Source organism: Colobus angolensis, unplaced genomic scaffold (assembly GCF_000951035.1).
Source record: "Colobus angolensis palliatus isolate OR3802 unplaced genomic scaffold, Cang.pa_1.0 Scaffold167, whole genome shotgun sequence".
NCBI classification, from domain to species: domain Eukaryota; kingdom Metazoa; phylum Chordata; class Mammalia; order Primates; family Cercopithecidae; genus Colobus; species Colobus angolensis.
The window spans coordinates 1,862,271-1,880,277 of NW_012114788.1; the positions used below are offsets into that span (position 1 = coordinate 1,862,271).

Genomic DNA, 18,007 nt, shown 5'->3' on the forward strand with positions numbered 1-18,007 from the left:
TCCTGGACACAGGACAAGAACTCGGAATCCACTGAATGACAGGGCCAAAAGAGCTGTAATACAAACAGGGCTGAAACACGCTCCTTGCTTGCCACGTTGTGGGTGACGAGGAGTGAAGACAGAAGAAGAGCTGTGGCCCTTCCTATGCCTGGTCCAGTCGCAGCCTCACAGGGAACCAGTGCCTGTGTTGGTGCCTGGAGCTGCCTGCCCTGCTGGAGCCGGTGTGCTTGGCTGTGTGCAGTGGCTGGACCTTATGCTCACTCACTCACACACCCCTTGCCATTCTGTGCCTCGCTCATCCTTGGCAGGTGTGGAATCCAGGTTGGTAGGGCAAGCTGAGTGCAGCCTGCCAGGCTGAGCAGGTGGAACAAGCCCGGCAGGCTTGAGCAAAACTCAGGCAAAGGCACCACCAGCCACAAAGGTTTCTGGCCAGAAAAGTGACAACCCAAGGATCCTGTGACAGTATGAAGATAGTTTCCTTAAGGAAAACAGTTTTACTTGCTTTTTTCAGATGCCTGGGGCAATTATAAGACCTGGACCACCTTTAATCAAATTGCCAGTTTGTGGCTTTTTCAAGCTACCCAGGTAGTATGAGTTTGGGTTGCAAACCTCCTAAAAGCTCACTTATGATTATAAATTCCCAAGAGAGATTCACACCCCCTTCCACCCGTGGCTCAGTGCCAAGGATCAAGACACGCAGTTTTCCTTACTGACAATGGGGAATTACTTGTAGTTCACTCTACATGTAGCCCTTTAAAGACTCACCATTGTGTGTGTGTGTGTGCACAGAATTCCTTATTAGACACCCTACTTTGGGGAGGCCCTGGGCTTCACTTCAAGGACCCAGCCTTGAATAACTATATTCAAAGTTACCCACTTCAACAAATCCCCACAGGCTGAGGGGCAGCTTTAGGGGTTTTTCCCTTCATTCAGTTAACTTCCACATTCACTCAGCTTCTGGCTTGCATATACCTTACTTTTTGTTAGTTCATGGCTGCATTCAAGATGTTGATTTTTATATTTTATCTAATATTTCAGTTGTTTTCAGTGCTTTAGTGGGCACCTCATTCACCACGTTGCCAGAAAATGCATTATTCATATATTTTTGAGGTCTTTACATCTATATTTCTAAGTTAAATTGATGTCTAATTTTATTTTCTCATATTAAGCTTATATTAAGGTAACATTAATCTCATTAAATGAGTTGAGTAGTTGCCTCTCTTCTTCCCATCCTCCAAAACAGTTTTCATATGATAGGGATGAATGGTTCCTCAAAGGTTTTATAAAACTTGATTTGTAAAACCATCTAGATCTGATGTCCTTGGCAAAGTTGGGAAAAGGTGGATTTATCATCAGTTATTCAGATTCTTTAAGGTTACTGATATATTCAGGTTGTCCCTTTCTTCTTGAATTAATTTTGATAACTTTTTTTCTAGAAAACTATCTACATTTCCAAATCATTGGCATATAGTTATCTACAATATTCTTAAGTTTTAAAAAATCTCCATAATGTCTGCATAGTAATAGCCCCTTTTTTGTTCATAATTTTTTAATTTATCAGCTTTATTAGAGGTCTTATTGATTACTTTTTTCCCATTATTTTAAAGTTTTACTATTTAAAAAAACATTTTCTTACTTCTTTCTTTAGGTTTTCTTTGGAGTTCCTTTTCTGGCTTCTTGAGTTGCACTTAGGCATTAACTTTTCAGTCTTTCTTGTTATTTTACAAAGGCATAACAAATGGATCACTTTAGCAGTATTCTATAAATTTTGACAAATTTTTTGTCATGCACTTCCTAACATTTTGTAATTTCCATTGTGATTTCCTCTTCAACCTATGACCTGTTTAGGAGAGTGCTCTTCAAAGTTCCCAAACATTAAATTTTTTTTTAATGCTGGTTTTTATTTTACTTGCTTTTAAGATGAAAAATATATCTGTATACGAGCTTCTTCAAAATGGTTGAGATGGCTGAGTGTGGTGGCTCACACCTAAAATCCCAGCACTTTGGGAGGCTGAGGTGGGTGGATGACCTGAGATCAGGAGTTTAAGACCAACCTGGCCAACCTGGTGAAACCCCATCTCTACTAAAAATACAAAAAAAAAAAATTAGCCAGGTGTGGTGGCACACACCTGTAATCCCAGCTACTTGGGAGGCTGAGGTGTGAGAACTGCTTGAACCCAGGAGGCAGAGAGGTTGCAGTGAGCTGAGATCGCACCATGGCACTCCAGCCTGGGCAACAAAGCAAGACTCCATCTGAAAACACACACACACACACACACAAACACACACACACACACACACACACCCAAAATGGTTTCCTTTGTCATCTATTATATGGTTAATTCTTGTAAATGTTGCATGTATATTTTATTATTTTTTTGAGATGGAGTCTCGCTCTGTTGCCCAGAATGGAGTGCAGTGGCACCATCTCGCTTACTGCAATCTCCACCTCCCAGGTTCAAGTGATTCTCCTGCCTCAGCCTCCTGAGTAGCTGGGACAACAGGCCACCATGCCCAGCTAATTTTTGTATTTTTAGTAGAGACAGGTTTCAATATGTTGGACAGGCTGGTCTTGAACTCCTGACTTCAAGTGATCCTCCCACCTTGGCCTCCCAAAGCGCTGGGATTACAGGTGTAAGCCGCCATGTCTGGCCTCGATGTATACTTTAAAGGAATATATATTTCCTATTCCCTGGGTACGGGGTTCCTTTGATCTATTTGATAAAGTTTAAATTTGGTTTTCAAAGCTTCTGCATTCTTACTAACATTTCATCTATCATTTATCTTTCTGATAGCACTGGTTTAAAATCTCACATTATGATGGTGGACTTGTCAATTTTTCCTTTAAGATTTTTCAGGGTTTTTTTTTTTTTTTTTTTTTATAGAATTTATAAGAAGCAAGGGTATGTTGTTAGGTACCTAGTTCAACATGGCTTGTCTTGGACAGTTTTATTTTGTTATCACTAGTTTACCTGTATTAATACTTGCTTTCTTAAATTCTATGTTCTTTCACATGAATGTTGCTTTTAACCATTTTTGGTGACAGGTGGCTTGATATCTTTACGCCTTTGTTTTTGAGCTTTCTGCATGGTGTTATTTATGTGTGTCTCCTTTAAGCAGCATATAGCTGGATTTTCCACCTATCTAGTCTGCTTAGTCTATTTACATTATGATGAATACCAATTATTTAGATTTATTTCTATCATATTATTTTGTTCTAAATGCAACTCTTTCTTTTTCTGCTGTCCTCTAGAACCCCTCACTTTGGCTTCACCTTCTTGCCTTCTATTGTACTGATAAGTTGTCTATATTCTTCTGTTTATCTCTGCTGCCTCCCTTCTCCCCTGACCTCCACACACACATGGATTGGGAAGCTGTAGCAGAGATTGCTAGGCTAGTTCCCCACCTTACGTCCAGTATCTTTTTCTTACTTTAAAACAGAATTCTTATTGCTAGCTGAGTGCACTGCTGACCAGAATGTAAATGCCCTTCCCAGCTTCCCTTACAACTCTATGTAGCAAATGGGATGTAGCTAAAGTGTTGTGTCAAACTTCCAGGAAGTCTCTTTAAAAAGGAGGAAGTTCCAGCTGCCATCATGGACCAGGAGGATGGATGCCAAGCACTAGGATGGTAGAGCAGAAGGACAGAAAGAACTTGGGTCTCTAATAACTTTGGATCTGCCATACCCGTCCTGGGATGCCTTCTTCTATACTTCATTTATAGGTGAGAGTAATAAATGTCTCTTTTATTTAAGCTACTAATTCAGGGATCTGTTTTATTAGAAGTTGAATACAATTCCTGATACAGAAATTATAGAAGGTTCTAGAATTTTATTTCTTTACAAGGCACATTAACTACCAAGTTTAGAAAACAAAACAATTCTTTTTCTAGTTAATTGACTAACTGTAGTAAACTGAATATTTAAAAATATTTCATGAAATTCAGTGTTCAACTGTTTCTTGTGCCCTATGCCTTCCTTCCAGGTTCACTTTTCTTCTTGCTGGATGAAGCAGGCTGCAGCTGACATGCAAAGAAAAGCTGAGACACAAGAGTGAAGAGTCCTAATGGCATTCTAGCCCTCAGTGCCAGTGTCCTTACCCCTGCCCTTCTGGAGGTTTGATTATATAAGCCAACAAACTGTGCTTATATGCGGTCACTTCAGGCCAAAGAATCCTGACAAAAGGAAATAGAAAGCTACTGAACAGATGTGTTCCTGTGGCATTTGCCTAATTTATCCATAGTGAAGTAACCAGAAACAGTATAGATTTAAATTCTTAGAGAGGAAGTTGATTTAAAAAAAAAAAAAGATAAAGAAGAAGAAACTACATAGGAGAAGCACCAGAAGAGAAAGATAAAAATGAAGAAACTAAAAATAACATGGCTCAGAATGCTGCCCAATTTATCAAACTTGTCAACAGCAGCAGTTAAGGGTAGAAATATGTTCTTTAAGGAAAAAAAAAAAAACAGACAAAAGTTATCAAATAGTATTAGTCCTCAAAGGAACAATAAAAACCACAAATAATTGTCAATAATACATCTTTTTTTTTTTTTTTTTGAGACAAGGTCCTGCTCTGTCACCCAGACTGGAGTGTAGTGGTGCGATCTTGGCTCACTGCAACCTCTGCCTCCCAGGCTCAAGCAATCCTCCCACCTTAGCCTCCAGCATAGCTGGGAACACAGGCATGTGCCACCACGCCTGGCTAATTCTGTAACTTTTTGTAGAGGAGGTCTCATTATATTGCCCAGGCTGGTCTCAAGTGATCCTCCTGCCTCGGCCTCCTGAGTAGCTGGGACTGCAGGTGCATGCCACCATGCCCGGCTAATTTTTTAACCTTTTGTAAAAAGGAGGTCTCACTATATTGCACAGGCTGGTCTCAAGTGATCCTCCCGCCTTGGCCTCCCAAAGTGCTGGGATTACAGGCATAAGCCACAACACCCGGGCCAATACATCTTTATATTTCAATTATTTAAAATAGCCTAAGGACAATACTTGCATACTAAATTTCCTCTTGAAACTCTCTGGCCACTTTGTACTCAAACACAATATATAAATAGTGCATTTTACAACTTAATTCAAGATTGTACTTATTTATTTTGGCCAGGTCCTGTTTTCAGCACAGGAAGAAAGTTCCCTTTGCTGGGCATGCTATGCCTTATATATTTTTTAAATTCAAGATTTTTCCCTTGACCATGACAGTATAATAAAAAGCTCAAATTTAAGATACATACTAATCTAGGACACAAACAATTGTTCCACTGAGGTGAGATTTTTAAAAATGCAAAAATAAAAATTCTATCATAACATTCACTTTATACATATTCTTCAATCTACATGTGATTACCTAAAAAGCAAATCATATATACATTCTTTATAATGCATCAAGAGGAAATCTATGAGTTAAAATGGATATTTAGAAAAGAAAATAATTACCTTTGATGCAAGGTTGTCTACTAGAGCAATCATAGAATTCTTAAACAAGGTAGCAGCAGTCAGAGGTCGCTTGGTCACCTCTGTAATGCTCAGTTTGCCTTCAGGCCACATATTCTTGAGCACAGGATTTGAACTGAGAAGCACAGAAAAAACAATTCAAATGTCACATTCAAATAAGCTGGATAAAAACTGATAAGCAATTCTGCTGAAATGTATCCTGAGAATCATAATTGGACTACAGACTGAACTCACAAGGCCTAATTGGAAAGCTGATTCCATCCAGAAAATTATGCTGCAAGTATAATGACTGATACTGCAATGCAAATTGAGATTTTTTCCAAACTGCAGCGTATTTAAAAAATTATTTAAACTTCTTTAAAGTGACATCTTTATTCTACCTACCTAGGACCCTCAAATGGTCAATATGGCTCTTACATATAGAAAACAAATTCATTTATGTGATGGTTAGAAAATGAGGACAAACCACTAGTAGAAAAATGATCCTCAATGTCACAGCAGAAAACATAAAAGTGGCAACATCTTTGAATTAAAGCAAGTATTTATATATTAATAGAACAGTTAACACTACAGAAAACCCGCTCTTAAAAACACAGGTAGGAATATAAAATAACCATTTTTATATTGTCCCTAGTAAATCCGTTTACTGCAGTTCAAATTGTGAACAAATTTGTAGGTAGCACTGGCAGTTATAATATTTTATTGATGTGACATTAGGACTGTTGCAGTCCAATTCTAAAAATGCGTTTCAGGCCAATTTTCAGGTTAAAATTATATATTCATCATTCTGCTCTGTGGAGGTATTTTTAAAAATGTGTAGTGATCTCAACTGTCATTTTTTTCTGGTTTCATTTTGGGTGCTTTTGATGTTAAACTAATTGGAACTGAAAATGTTGCTTGCTTCCTAGAAACTTTTATCAGAAAAAAACTTTCCTTAGAAAATTGGGGGTTGAGAAGAGAAAATAATTAACATTAGCATTCACTGCTAATTGTTCTTACTACTGCTAACATTTTATCCACTTTCTTTCCCTCATATAAAATTTTAAAAATTGAATTGGATCTCCATAGCACCCAGAATGTTTCTGTATGTAGGTGCTCAAAATAATAGCTGCAAGATGAAAGAGCAGACGAGCGCAAAGCGAAGAAGATAAATGGTGATGTGTGGATTGACTGGGTCTGTGAATACAGACAGAGCAACACTCCTAGCCCTCACCATCATCAGCAAGCAGTGCCAACTACTGTCAAAGTGGCTACAAAATGCTGCAATAACCTGTGGTTTATGAACCCAGTTTCATTACTTTCTAGTCCTATTCCATAATTTTCCATTTGTACACTTATATCAAAATGACTACATAGATGTATATTGTTTTTCCTTAAACTTTTCATTCTTATCTTTAGCACAGAAATAATTTAAGGCAACATTCTTAACTTACAGTGCACATGGTTCCTGAATGCCATTCTAACACTTACTGAATAGAATTTTCAGAAAGTAGAAAACTGTACTTTGTGTACTTTGAAAAGTCTGACACATGTCAAAAGACTGTGCCTTTTAGTCACTGGCATTTGGTCTATGCAGTTTCTACTCCAAATTCTTTGTCTACCTTACTCACTGTTGGCCATATTTGGAGACTATTCCTGCACTACACTGTAAAGGTTGGAAATGAAGGAAATAAGATAATATGTTAAATAGCAGAATTGATACAAAATGAATCCAAACAGTTATAGGGAGTCATTTTAAAGAGAAAGAACTTTCAGGCCAAGTCATGACTATAATATTTTTGTTTTTCTGAGACAGCGTCTCACTGTCACCCAGACTGGAGAGCAGTGGCGAGATGATAGCTCACTGCAGCCTTGACCTTCCGGACTCAAGTGATCCTCCCACTTCAGCCTCCCGAGTAGCTGGGACTACAGGTACGTGCCACCATGCCTGGCTAACTTTTTAATTTTTTTGTAGAAATGGGGTCTCCCTATGTTGTCCAGGCTAATCTCAAACGATTCTCCCACCTCAGCCTCCCAAAGTGCTGGGATTATAGGTGTTAGCCACCGTGCCCAGACTGAATGTAATATTAACAAAACAGTTTTCAAAATATTTTAAATACCCAGAACCCTTATCTTAAAAGGGAAGCTTCTCCAGAGACCCAGTATGTATAAAAGGTAAGGCAGATCTCATCTGGCTAACAAGACAGCAGTAAAGAGTAAAAGTTTGTGCACCTGGAATGCAAAATGCTTGCTCCCTTCCTCCCTCCATTTACACAGACACACACACACATACATGCATGCATACATGTGTGTATACTATCAAGGTCTACAGAACTAGAATCCAAGGAACACTGCTTAAAAATAATTATATTGCTGGGTGTAGTGGTGCATGCCTGTATCCCCAGAGGCAGAGTTGGGAGAATCACTTGAGCCCAGGAGTTCAGTGTTACAGTGAGCTATGACCACACCACTGTGCTCCAGGCTGGGCGACTGGGATAACACTTCTAAAAAAGAAAAAAGAAAAAGAAAAATCATTATATTAACATATACAAATAAAAAATGGATTCAAATTTTGGAAGGCTGTTAGCCATGGAAGCATCAAATAGTGTCCAGAGGTGAAGGCGGCTCATTCTAATACCATCTAGGAGGATGGTTTTATCCAATAAATAAATAAATAAAGTCAAGACTTCCCATCTCACGGGCAAGGTCTTTCCTATTATGGAATATATGCAATATGCTGCATTTAACAGACTTTCAATCTTTCACCCCTTTGGCAAAACTATTCCTATTGTGAAACGGATTCATCTTAGCCTGATGCCTTTACTTGTTGGGTTTATCCAAGTTCCTTTGTTCTGATTCTGTGCTTACCAGGCAACTAAGCATTCTGGATTCCATGGGTAATAATGAATCAGAGTTCTCACTGCTATTTGATTTCCCAAGCAGGTTTTCCAATAGGGAAAACCAGCCTGTTATATGAACACAATTACAGTTGGTCCTCCATATCCACGGCTTCCACATTCAACATACCATGGATAGAAAATATTTTTTTAAAAGACGGTTGTGCCTGTACTAAACATGTACAGACTTTTTTGGGGGTCATTATTCTCTAAGCAATATAACAACTATTTACACAGCACTTACATTTTATTAGGTTTTATAAGTAATCTGGACATGATTTAAAGTATCTGGGAGGATGTGGGTAGGTTATATGTAAATACTACACCATTTTATATAAGGGACTCAAACATGTATGGATTTTGGTATCTTTGGTGGAGGAGGGTACGGGATGGAATTAATTCCCCATGGATACTTCGGGACAACTGGATTCCATTCCATGTTACTGTTAGATTTTCCACTAGAAATAAATCCACATGCTGTTTTGTTTCTACCTGGCCCAGAGAGCCTGGGCTGTATTAGTCCACCACCAAAAGGTGAAGCTGTTCTCAGTAGCTGAACTTCTGGGCCATGGTACATTCACAAAGTTAACAAACACCACCTCGTGCAGCCTCTTGGTACACAGACTGGCAACACACCCTGATGGTACCACTGGCCAAATAAGGCTGTTTTTTCCAAGTTGAGCTTTTAGCATTTTCTGCACAGAGAAATGCTAGACTCCGTCATTTGTCCCTCAAAATGAATGTGCCTTACCTGATAAATTAAGCACTGAAATTCCCTTCTGAAAGTCCTTTTTCTCCATGCCCAGTTCTTCCAAGGATCCTCTCTCACATTCCTATGTCTCTGTAACTTTCTACTAATGATAGTGCTATCATTAATCTTGGTGGCTTCAACATCCATACAGATGAACCATTTGATAACAATTCTTGAAAGAACTGTTTAAACACAATGTCTCTATATCCTCATTTCCTGTATTCCCTTGAGCTCACATCAATGAGATATTTGTCTTCAACGCTACATGGAAACCCGTGTTGTCAAGAGTCCCACTGACCTTGGCGTTAGCAAATCCAATGGTCAGTCTTGGTCCTCTCATCACTCCTGCTTTTGACAAGATTTGATGTAGTGTATCAATTTTTTTCTTCTTTAAACATTTTTTCTTGGCTTGGCCTCTGTGACACCAGATTCCCAGTTTACTTCCTTCCTCACTGGCATGCTCTGTTTCCTTTGCTAGTTCCTCTTTCCTTGTTTGACTCTACATGTTACAGTGTCTCAGGAATTAGTCTTTTTAACCTCTTCTCTTTTTGAAATCCACGCTCACTCCCTACATACTCTCATCTAGTCTACGGCTTTAAATACAATCAATACACTGATGACTGTGAATTTATATCTCTAGCCCCACCTTTCCCCTGAGAGCCACATGCATATTTGCAATTGCTGATTTGGCACTTTTAATTGGGTATCCAAAATGCACTTCAGACATAACGCATCCAAAACAAAACTCTTAATTTCCCTGAACCAATTAGCGTTTCCTCTTGTCTTCTCCTATCAGGCTCAGGTATCACCTCTGATTTCTGTCTTCCTCTCACACTACACATCGTCTCTACCAGCAAATCTTGTCGACTCTACTTTCAAAATATCATCCAATCTGACCCCTTTTCATCATCTCTGTCACCACCACCCAGGCCTCAGCCTGCATTATTATTATTATTATTTCATTTTATTTTATTTTTGAGACAGAGTTTTGCTCTGTCGCTCAGGCTGAAGTGCAGTGGCGCAATCTTGGCTCACTGCAAGCTCTGCCTTTCGGGTTCACGCCATTCTCCTGCCTCAGCCTCCCGAATAGCTGGGACTACAGGCACTCGCTGCCACACCCAGCTAATTTGTTTTGTATTTTTAGTAGAGACGGGATTTCACCGTGTTAGCCAGGATGGTTTCAATCTCCTGATCTCGTTGATCTGCCTGCCTCGGCCTCCCAAAGTGCTGGGATTACAGGCGTGAGCCACTGCACACGGCCGCAGCCTGCATTATTAAACTTTCCTGCTTTACTGTCTATTTCCATGCTTGTCCCTTACTATGTGCATTTTACATAGAAGTAGCAGCACTGATATCTTTAAAACATAAATTACATCACGTCACATCATGTCATAAATTCCAACGCTTCCCTTAATACTTTCTTCTTACCCGGACTCAGGCTCTATGATCCAGGCTCTACCTACCTTTCTAAAGTCACTCTCCCCATTCCTCACTTTGTTTTCCCCACAAATCAAGCTTATTCCCACCTTGGGGCCTTGGTACTAGCTATTCTCTCTGTCTGGAATGCTCTTCCTCCAGATATCTGCATGGCTCCCTCCACTTAATTCAGGTCTCTGCTGAAATGTCACCTCTATAAGAGGCCTTTTCTGACTACCCTATCTACAATTCCTTCTCAGCCCCTCCTCGTCTGTACCCTTCAATCTCTTACCTACTTTATTTTTCTGCACAGCACTTGGCACAAACTGAAAGTTGTTTCCTTGTTCATTAACTGTCACCTTCACTAGACTATAATCTCCATGAGGCCAGGGACTTTGCCTATATTTTTTCACAGCTGTATCCCAGAACATAGAAGAATGCCTCAAAGGTACTCAATATATTTTTGATAATCTACTGAGCAACTGACTAAGTAGACTTAATAAATGAGTGAATACAGTTCTTTAACCTGTAAGAAGATAGCCAGGAATCCTCTTTCTTCTTCATGGACCTTCTTTTTAAAGTATCCATACTGGATTTAAACTTGTTATCATATGCCTAGTTTTATTTTGCCATAACTTTTCCACATTTTGTTGGTTTGTGAGAAGATTCTGTTGGCTAAGTCACCATCAGTGCTCAATGACACTAGATGCCACTCTGATATCAGAGCGGTCTCTTATTTGGGGGTGAAGACACTACAATGGGAATCTGAGTATGCAAAATTCTAGCTGGGCCAGATGTCACCTGACATTTCTTCATCACACTGGCCTGGCCTGAGGACTGCTGAGTATACTGGTAGGCGATGCTGGAAGGCTGGCAGCCGTGAGCACAGAAACTGAGGCAACCCAAGGGAAATCAAATCATATTATTAGCAGGGCCCTGCCCAAAATTTATAGATTTTATCATAAAGTTAGTTATATGCTATTTTATTAAGTCTGATAAAGCAGAACAAGAAAATGTGCCAGAAACTCTTAAAACTGCATATAAATATAACCATGTGCATATATTACATATGTCAATGAGCTTAATCTAGAGTTAATAAAATTTAAATCTTACCTGTTATACATAAGGCGCTTGAAATCTTGAAATAAAGTATCTTTATTTTTGTCAATAAAACCAATGACAGAATAGCTAACAGGAGAGAAATCACAGAAAACATGTATTATTTACCAAGCAAGAGCCACATTTAAGCTTTTCTAGGAGGCGACAAGCCTTTCCACCATTAATTATGCAATCAATCATCTAAAAGCTGATGTTGTTCACCTTGTCTGTATTAAAGGATACCGAATTTACCTACTAAATAGAAGGGACTTTGTTTCTATTCTGCAAAAGGAGAGCAAGCATCAGTACTATTATTATGATTAAGATGATAATTTCCTACTGGTTTATTGCTTACCTCAAGAAGATGACTTTTTAAAAGATAGCTGTATTTATCATCCAGCATTCCTAAGATAAAAGCAAAACAGCAACATACAGGAAATAACAGTCTCATCCGTAGGGAGATCAAGTGACTTGCCTAAGGTTCACTCAATGTTCAGGGTAGGATAAAAGAATCCAAGAAGAACTGCAAAGGATGGTAAGAATTGGATAAGCAGAGGAGAAAAAGGCAGGCAGATCACACAGGGAAACAGATCAAATAGAGTGATGAAGGCAGGCACACGCATGGCATTCTGGAGAGAGAATGAGGAGGCCAGTATAGATGATTTGGAGGAAGGGAGATGAGTAAGGTCTTGAAAGTCCAGCTAAGACTGCAGTTGGTGAGAAGAGTGGGAATAGAACTATACTACTCCAGTGACTGGCATGAACTCCAGGAGGAGTGAATTCAGTTTTGGGGTTCTAAAAGTAATTGAGGACTCTGGGTGATTAAGACAGAGGCTAAGAGATTAAGCAAATAGGAACTTTAGATACAGCTACACCTTACAGTTCTGTTCTCGTGCCTGTTTTCTCCCTTGACAATCAGATTGGTATAGGCAATTCCCAGATCTCTAACCTGGATTCCTCGCCTTACATATTTAATCCTGCAAGAAAGTTCCTTCAGCCTGTGCTGCCCATGGGTACTTTAAGGTTACCATATCCAAAATTATTTCCTTGCCTGCCCCGACCTAGGTCTTCTTAATACTTTCAAGTCACTTTTGACTGAACCTTTGTGATTTGATCTCAAGCTACTCTTCCAGATAGTTCTACTTCTCTGTGCTACAAAAAAGGATGATACACTTCAATCAGATGGACCTAGTTGCTATTTCCTGAATATTCTGTAGCACCTTTCCCACTTCTTCTTATAAAAATAATTCGTAGCATTTGAAGACCAGCATCAGCCCTCCTGGGTTTATTACACAAACCTGGAAGTATTTCCTTACTCTAAATTCCAAGTGAGTAATTGCTATTACTCATATGGCAATTATTTTAGACCACTGTTATTGTATACATGTATATAAATGTGTCTATGTGTATATATGTGTGTTTACATGTGTATAAATAATAACACATACAAACGTACATATGTGTATGTATGTATCTTACATGGCAAGCTCTTTGTGGGCAGGGACCATACTTTATGAAGTATTGAGCACACAGAAGATATTCAGTAAAAATCTAGAAAAGGATTGAAGACTTTAAGAAGTGAAGAGGAAGTCTGAGGCATTGAATATCCCTCAAAAGGGTTAGTTGAAGTTCTAGACTAGGAGTCTAGAAAGCTAGTTATTATCTCAGTTCTTCTGTAAATTTGCTGAGTGACATTAAGTAAGAACTGTACTCATTCTGCATAAGTTTCTTCATCTGTAAAACGAAGTGGCTGGTCTAGGTCATCTCTAAGGCCTCTATCCAGCTCTGCATTTATGCCATTCTGCATTGTATGAAAGTACCCTGTAAGTGAGGCTTGGATTTTTAGTGGAGATATTTGTATGGTACTGGATCTTCCCTCTTCAGTATTACGGAACCTGGGAACATGACCAGAAAAAGTGGAAAATGGTGCCATTCCATCACTAATGGTTAGCTTGACAGATGGCGTGATAATTTTGAGCCATATCATTTTATGGTCCTAGAATTTTAATTTAAATCAGGAACAGCTATTAAAATTTCTTTTTAATTTTTTAAAAATTAAACATCTTTTCAGCATTTATAGAGAAGATGATTTACCTTTTTTTGTTTAATCTCTTCCTGCAATGTATTACATGTAAAGAATTCCTAATGCAAAAACTAAGAAAAAGATTTCTTTAAACAATAAGATGAGGAGCAGTGTTCAGTGGACAGCAAAGGCATAACAAATGTAGTAGGCTAAGAAATGCAGCCCCAACAAAAGTTTCACATCAAATTCCCTGGAACCTGGGAATGTTACCTTATATCATAAAATATGTGATTAATGATCTTGAGGAGAAGCTCATCCTATATTATTCAGATGGGTCCTACATGCCATATGAAATGTCACTTTAAGATAGAGGCAGAGTGGGTAGGCTCGGTGGCTCATGCCTGTAATCCTAGCACTTTGGGAGGCCGAGGCGGGCAGATCAATTGAGACCAGGAGTTCAAAACCAGCCTGGCCAACATGGTGAAACCCCGTCTCTACTAAACATACAAAAATTAGCCAGGCATGGTGGTATGCGCCTGTAATCCCAGCTACTCAGGAGGCTGAGATATGAGAATTGCTTGGGCCTGGGAGGTGGAGGTTGCAGTGAGTTGAGATCGCGCCACTGCATTCCAGCCTGGGTGACAGAGTGAGACTCCATCTCAAAAAAAAAAAAAAAGAAAAAGAAAAAAAAAAGAGATAGAGACAGAGGGACAGTTAACAGACACACAAAGAGGAGGGCAATGTGACTGGAGTAATGCAGCCACAAGCCAAGGAATGTCCAGTGCTACTAGAAGCTGGAGAAAAAGGAACAGATTCCTCTCTACAGGAACCCCCCAGAGGGAGTGTGGCCCTGCTGACATCTTGATTTTGAACTTTTAAACTTCAGAACTGTGAAAGAATAAGTTTCTGTTGATTTAAGCCACCAACTGTGGTGAATTTGTTACAGCAGCCCTTGGAACCTAATGTACTAAGGTAGTTACAATTTTTAGTTATACTTTCTGATCAATTTCTACTTTATTGTATTGTTAATAAAAATATGACTAGTAAGAATTTTACTTTTTCAAATAATATTTGGAAAATAATGTAGCAAAAATGGTTTTTGCTTATGCAGTTACCCAACTATTCGTAGAACTTCATATAGAGGAGTAATTCTCACCCAGGGGCCTTTTTATGCCTACTGTTTCTTCTACTTGGAAAGCTTTCTCTTTTCTCTCCCCTCTTCCTAATTCATTCCCCTGACTAACCCTCTTTTAATTTTAGGACTCAATTTGGATGCCACTTCCTCCAAGCAAGACCTCTCTATGCCCCTCTCAGTGGGTTAATTATTCCTCCCCACTGCTCCTATAATGCCTTGTGCTTCTCTAGTTTAACTGTTTCCAGTCTTCATTATAGTGACCTTTGATGGATGTACATGCCTATATTCTTCACTAAACTGTTGGTTTCTTTAGGGCAAGGACCATCTTATCCATCTTTCTATCTCAGTTCTTAAAATACTTCCATGATTTATTGACCCACCAGCTGATTTTTACTGAATCCTAACTATGCCAGGCACTGCACATGGGCACATAGTGTGTGTTCAATAAATGATTGAAAAGCAAGGAATGAATGAAGCTATGCCATTTTTTCAGTTGAACAAATTAAAATACACTGACATATCAAATGACCAAAACATGCAAATGAATATAAAACCAATATACGTTTTTCCTGGTTATATTTTCTGAAGTGAGGTGGCATGCAAATCATGGTAGGTGCCAATGTAAGATACTCACACCACATCTCCTGCATAATGTCGAATTCGAAAATCTCGATCAAACTCCAGAATTTTGTCTGAGGCACAGAGCTAAGAAATCAAGAAGGATATTATTTTGAAAACAGACATTTTTGCTTTCCTAAAAATATAGTCCAACTTAATATGAAATGATGATAACATCACAAATTATGACATCACATTGTGTGGGGCTTGATTTAAAAATATGGCTTATGTATTATATAGTAAAGACTAAACTTTCACTAGAAATCCACACAGCTAGACTACATTTCCTGTCCACTCTTACAGACGGATATGGCCAAGTAACCAAGTTCTGGACAACGGAAGCAAAGTGTGGCTGTTCTAGGCCTAAACTGGTGAAAAGTGAATGACCCCCCTTCTGTGCTTTCTTCTCTCCTTCCACTAGCTGGACACAGAGGGTAGTCTCTAGGGCATGGAATAGTCAGAAGACAGAGGAAGTTTGGGTCCCTGAGAGAGACACAGACTTCTACTATGTTATGAACTTTAATCTTGGCCATAGGGCAGGCACGGTGGCTCAGGCCTATAATCCCAGCACTTTGGGAGGCTGAGGCAGGTGGATCGCTTGAGCCCAGTAGTTCAAGACCAGCCTGGGCAACATGGTAAAACCCCATCTCTACTAAGAATTACAAAAGTTAGTCAGGTGTGGTGGCATGCATCTGTAGTCCCAGCTACTCAGGAGACTGAGATGGGAGAATCCCCTGAGAGTGGAAGGCAGAGACTGCAGTGAGCCAAGATTGGGCCACTGCACTCCATTCTGGGTGATATCGCGAGATCCTGTCTCAAAAATGAAACCAAACCAAACAAAATTTAGCTACTCTCTTCGTGCAGTTCAGCCTACCCTGACTGACAGAGTTTCTTTCTCCTCTAAGGTCCACTTAAGGAGGACCATACTGAAGGCTTACTAGTTGTTAGGCACATACATCTTATTCGGTCCTCACTGTTGACATCTAAGGTATAACGATCTCTCTATAACACACATGGAAGCTGAGGCTCAAAGAGGTTAAATAATTGGCACAAGATCACATAGCTAGTAAGTGGTACCCCTGGGGAGGACTCCTGGAATCGAATGTAACATCTGTGCTCTCTTATGTACACGGAGGCCTGGCTTATCTGTCTGCTAAGCTGAGACTCCAGTTCAGGACTATTGCTTCACAGAAGATAAAGCTTCTGCAGCTCTTTCTCACTGAAGAGGAATAGTTTATGGGAAGGCAGTTTTTATATGGCTGTAGAGGTCTCTATGACTTTCTACAATGTTCCTTGTTATAGTAGGACCTAGACTTCTTTATCTGCCCTGTGAAGAATCACTTGGAATCTTACAGTTTTTTAAATAGACATCTAAGAGAGTCCACAAAAGTTTTCCTGGGAAGGCCGGGTGTGGTGGCTCATGCCTTTAATCCCAGCAGTTTGGGAGGCCGAGGCAAGCGGATCACGAGGTCAGGAATCCAAGACCATTCTGGCTAACACAGTGAAACACCGTCTCTATTTAAAAAATACAAAAAATTAGCTGGGCATGGTGGCAGGTGCCTGTAGTCCCAGCTACTCAGGAGGCTGAGGCGGGAGAATAGCGTGAACCTGGGAGGTGGAGCTTGCAGTGAGCCAAGATCGTGCCACTGTGCTCCAGCCTGGGCGACACAGCAAGATTCCATCTAAAAAAAAAAAGTTTTCCTGGGGAAATACACAAAGCCCACTTAGGTTCTAATGTTAGGTAACAAATAATCTCAAGGTGTTTTCTATTAATTTGACAAGTGAATAATTATAGGAAATTAGAGTCAGACCTCCAAGGTTCAAATCTTGGCTCTACTATCTACTCACTCTGACTTCTTTAATAATTACTTATCTCAGAGAGTTGTCCTGAGGATTAAACGAATATGGAGAACAAAGCATCTACCATACAGAGAGGTCTCCAAAATACCTAAATCCCCTTTCCTGCTCTCTCTCTTATTAACCCCTTTTACAAACCATTTTATTTACAAAACTCCTTAAGGAAAAGGACCCAAGAGAGGTCTACACTAATGGAACATTCTTACATTTGGATACTGTAAAGTCCCAACCGATCTGAACACAGGAGGTTTTAGATTTTTCTTTACTTTTTTGGTAACAGCAAAGTTATGTATCTATCATTTAACTTTTTATATTAATAATTTAAATAATAATTTTATGCTTTATTGGATCATTTGCCTGTCTCTCCATGGCAACTTTAATGCGGAGGAAACAATGTAGTCCCTAAATGAAGTAACTTTTACAAGACAGAAACCTCTAATTTAACATGCCAATAAGTCTAGCTAATCAGTAACCAGTAGCAAATGATGATATCCAGCTCAACACACAGAATAGCATACGTAATAAACGGTTCACAGTGATTAAAATATTTTGATAGTTTGATCATTTCTTTTCTTCATTAGGTAAAAATCCCAAAGAAGAACACATTTTAAAAATCTCTATCTCAAAGAAATAAAAGGTATTCAAACTGGAAAACAGAAGTCAAATAATTCCCGTTCACTGATAACATGATCTAATACCTAGAAAACCCTAAAGACTCTTCTAAAAGACTCCTAGACTTGATAAGCAACTTCAGTAAAGTTTCAGGACATAAAATCAATGTACA

At 39.2% G+C, this 18,007-nt stretch overlaps 1 protein-coding gene across 1 annotated transcript in view; it reads right to left on the minus strand.

Moving 5' to 3' along the window:
* MYO1D (myosin ID) overlaps nt 1–18,007 on the minus strand; it is a 301,837-nt gene that overhangs the window by 255,467 nt on the left and 28,363 nt on the right. The window contains exons 11-13 of the mRNA XM_011937657.1: nt 15,383–15,453; nt 11,606–11,680; nt 5,432–5,564 (exon numbers count right to left, since the gene is read on the minus strand). Of these exons, the coding sequence (XP_011793047.1) occupies nt 5,432–5,564; nt 11,606–11,680; nt 15,383–15,453 (279 nt within the window). The remainder of the gene's footprint in view (nt 1–5,431; nt 5,565–11,605; nt 11,681–15,382; nt 15,454–18,007) is intronic.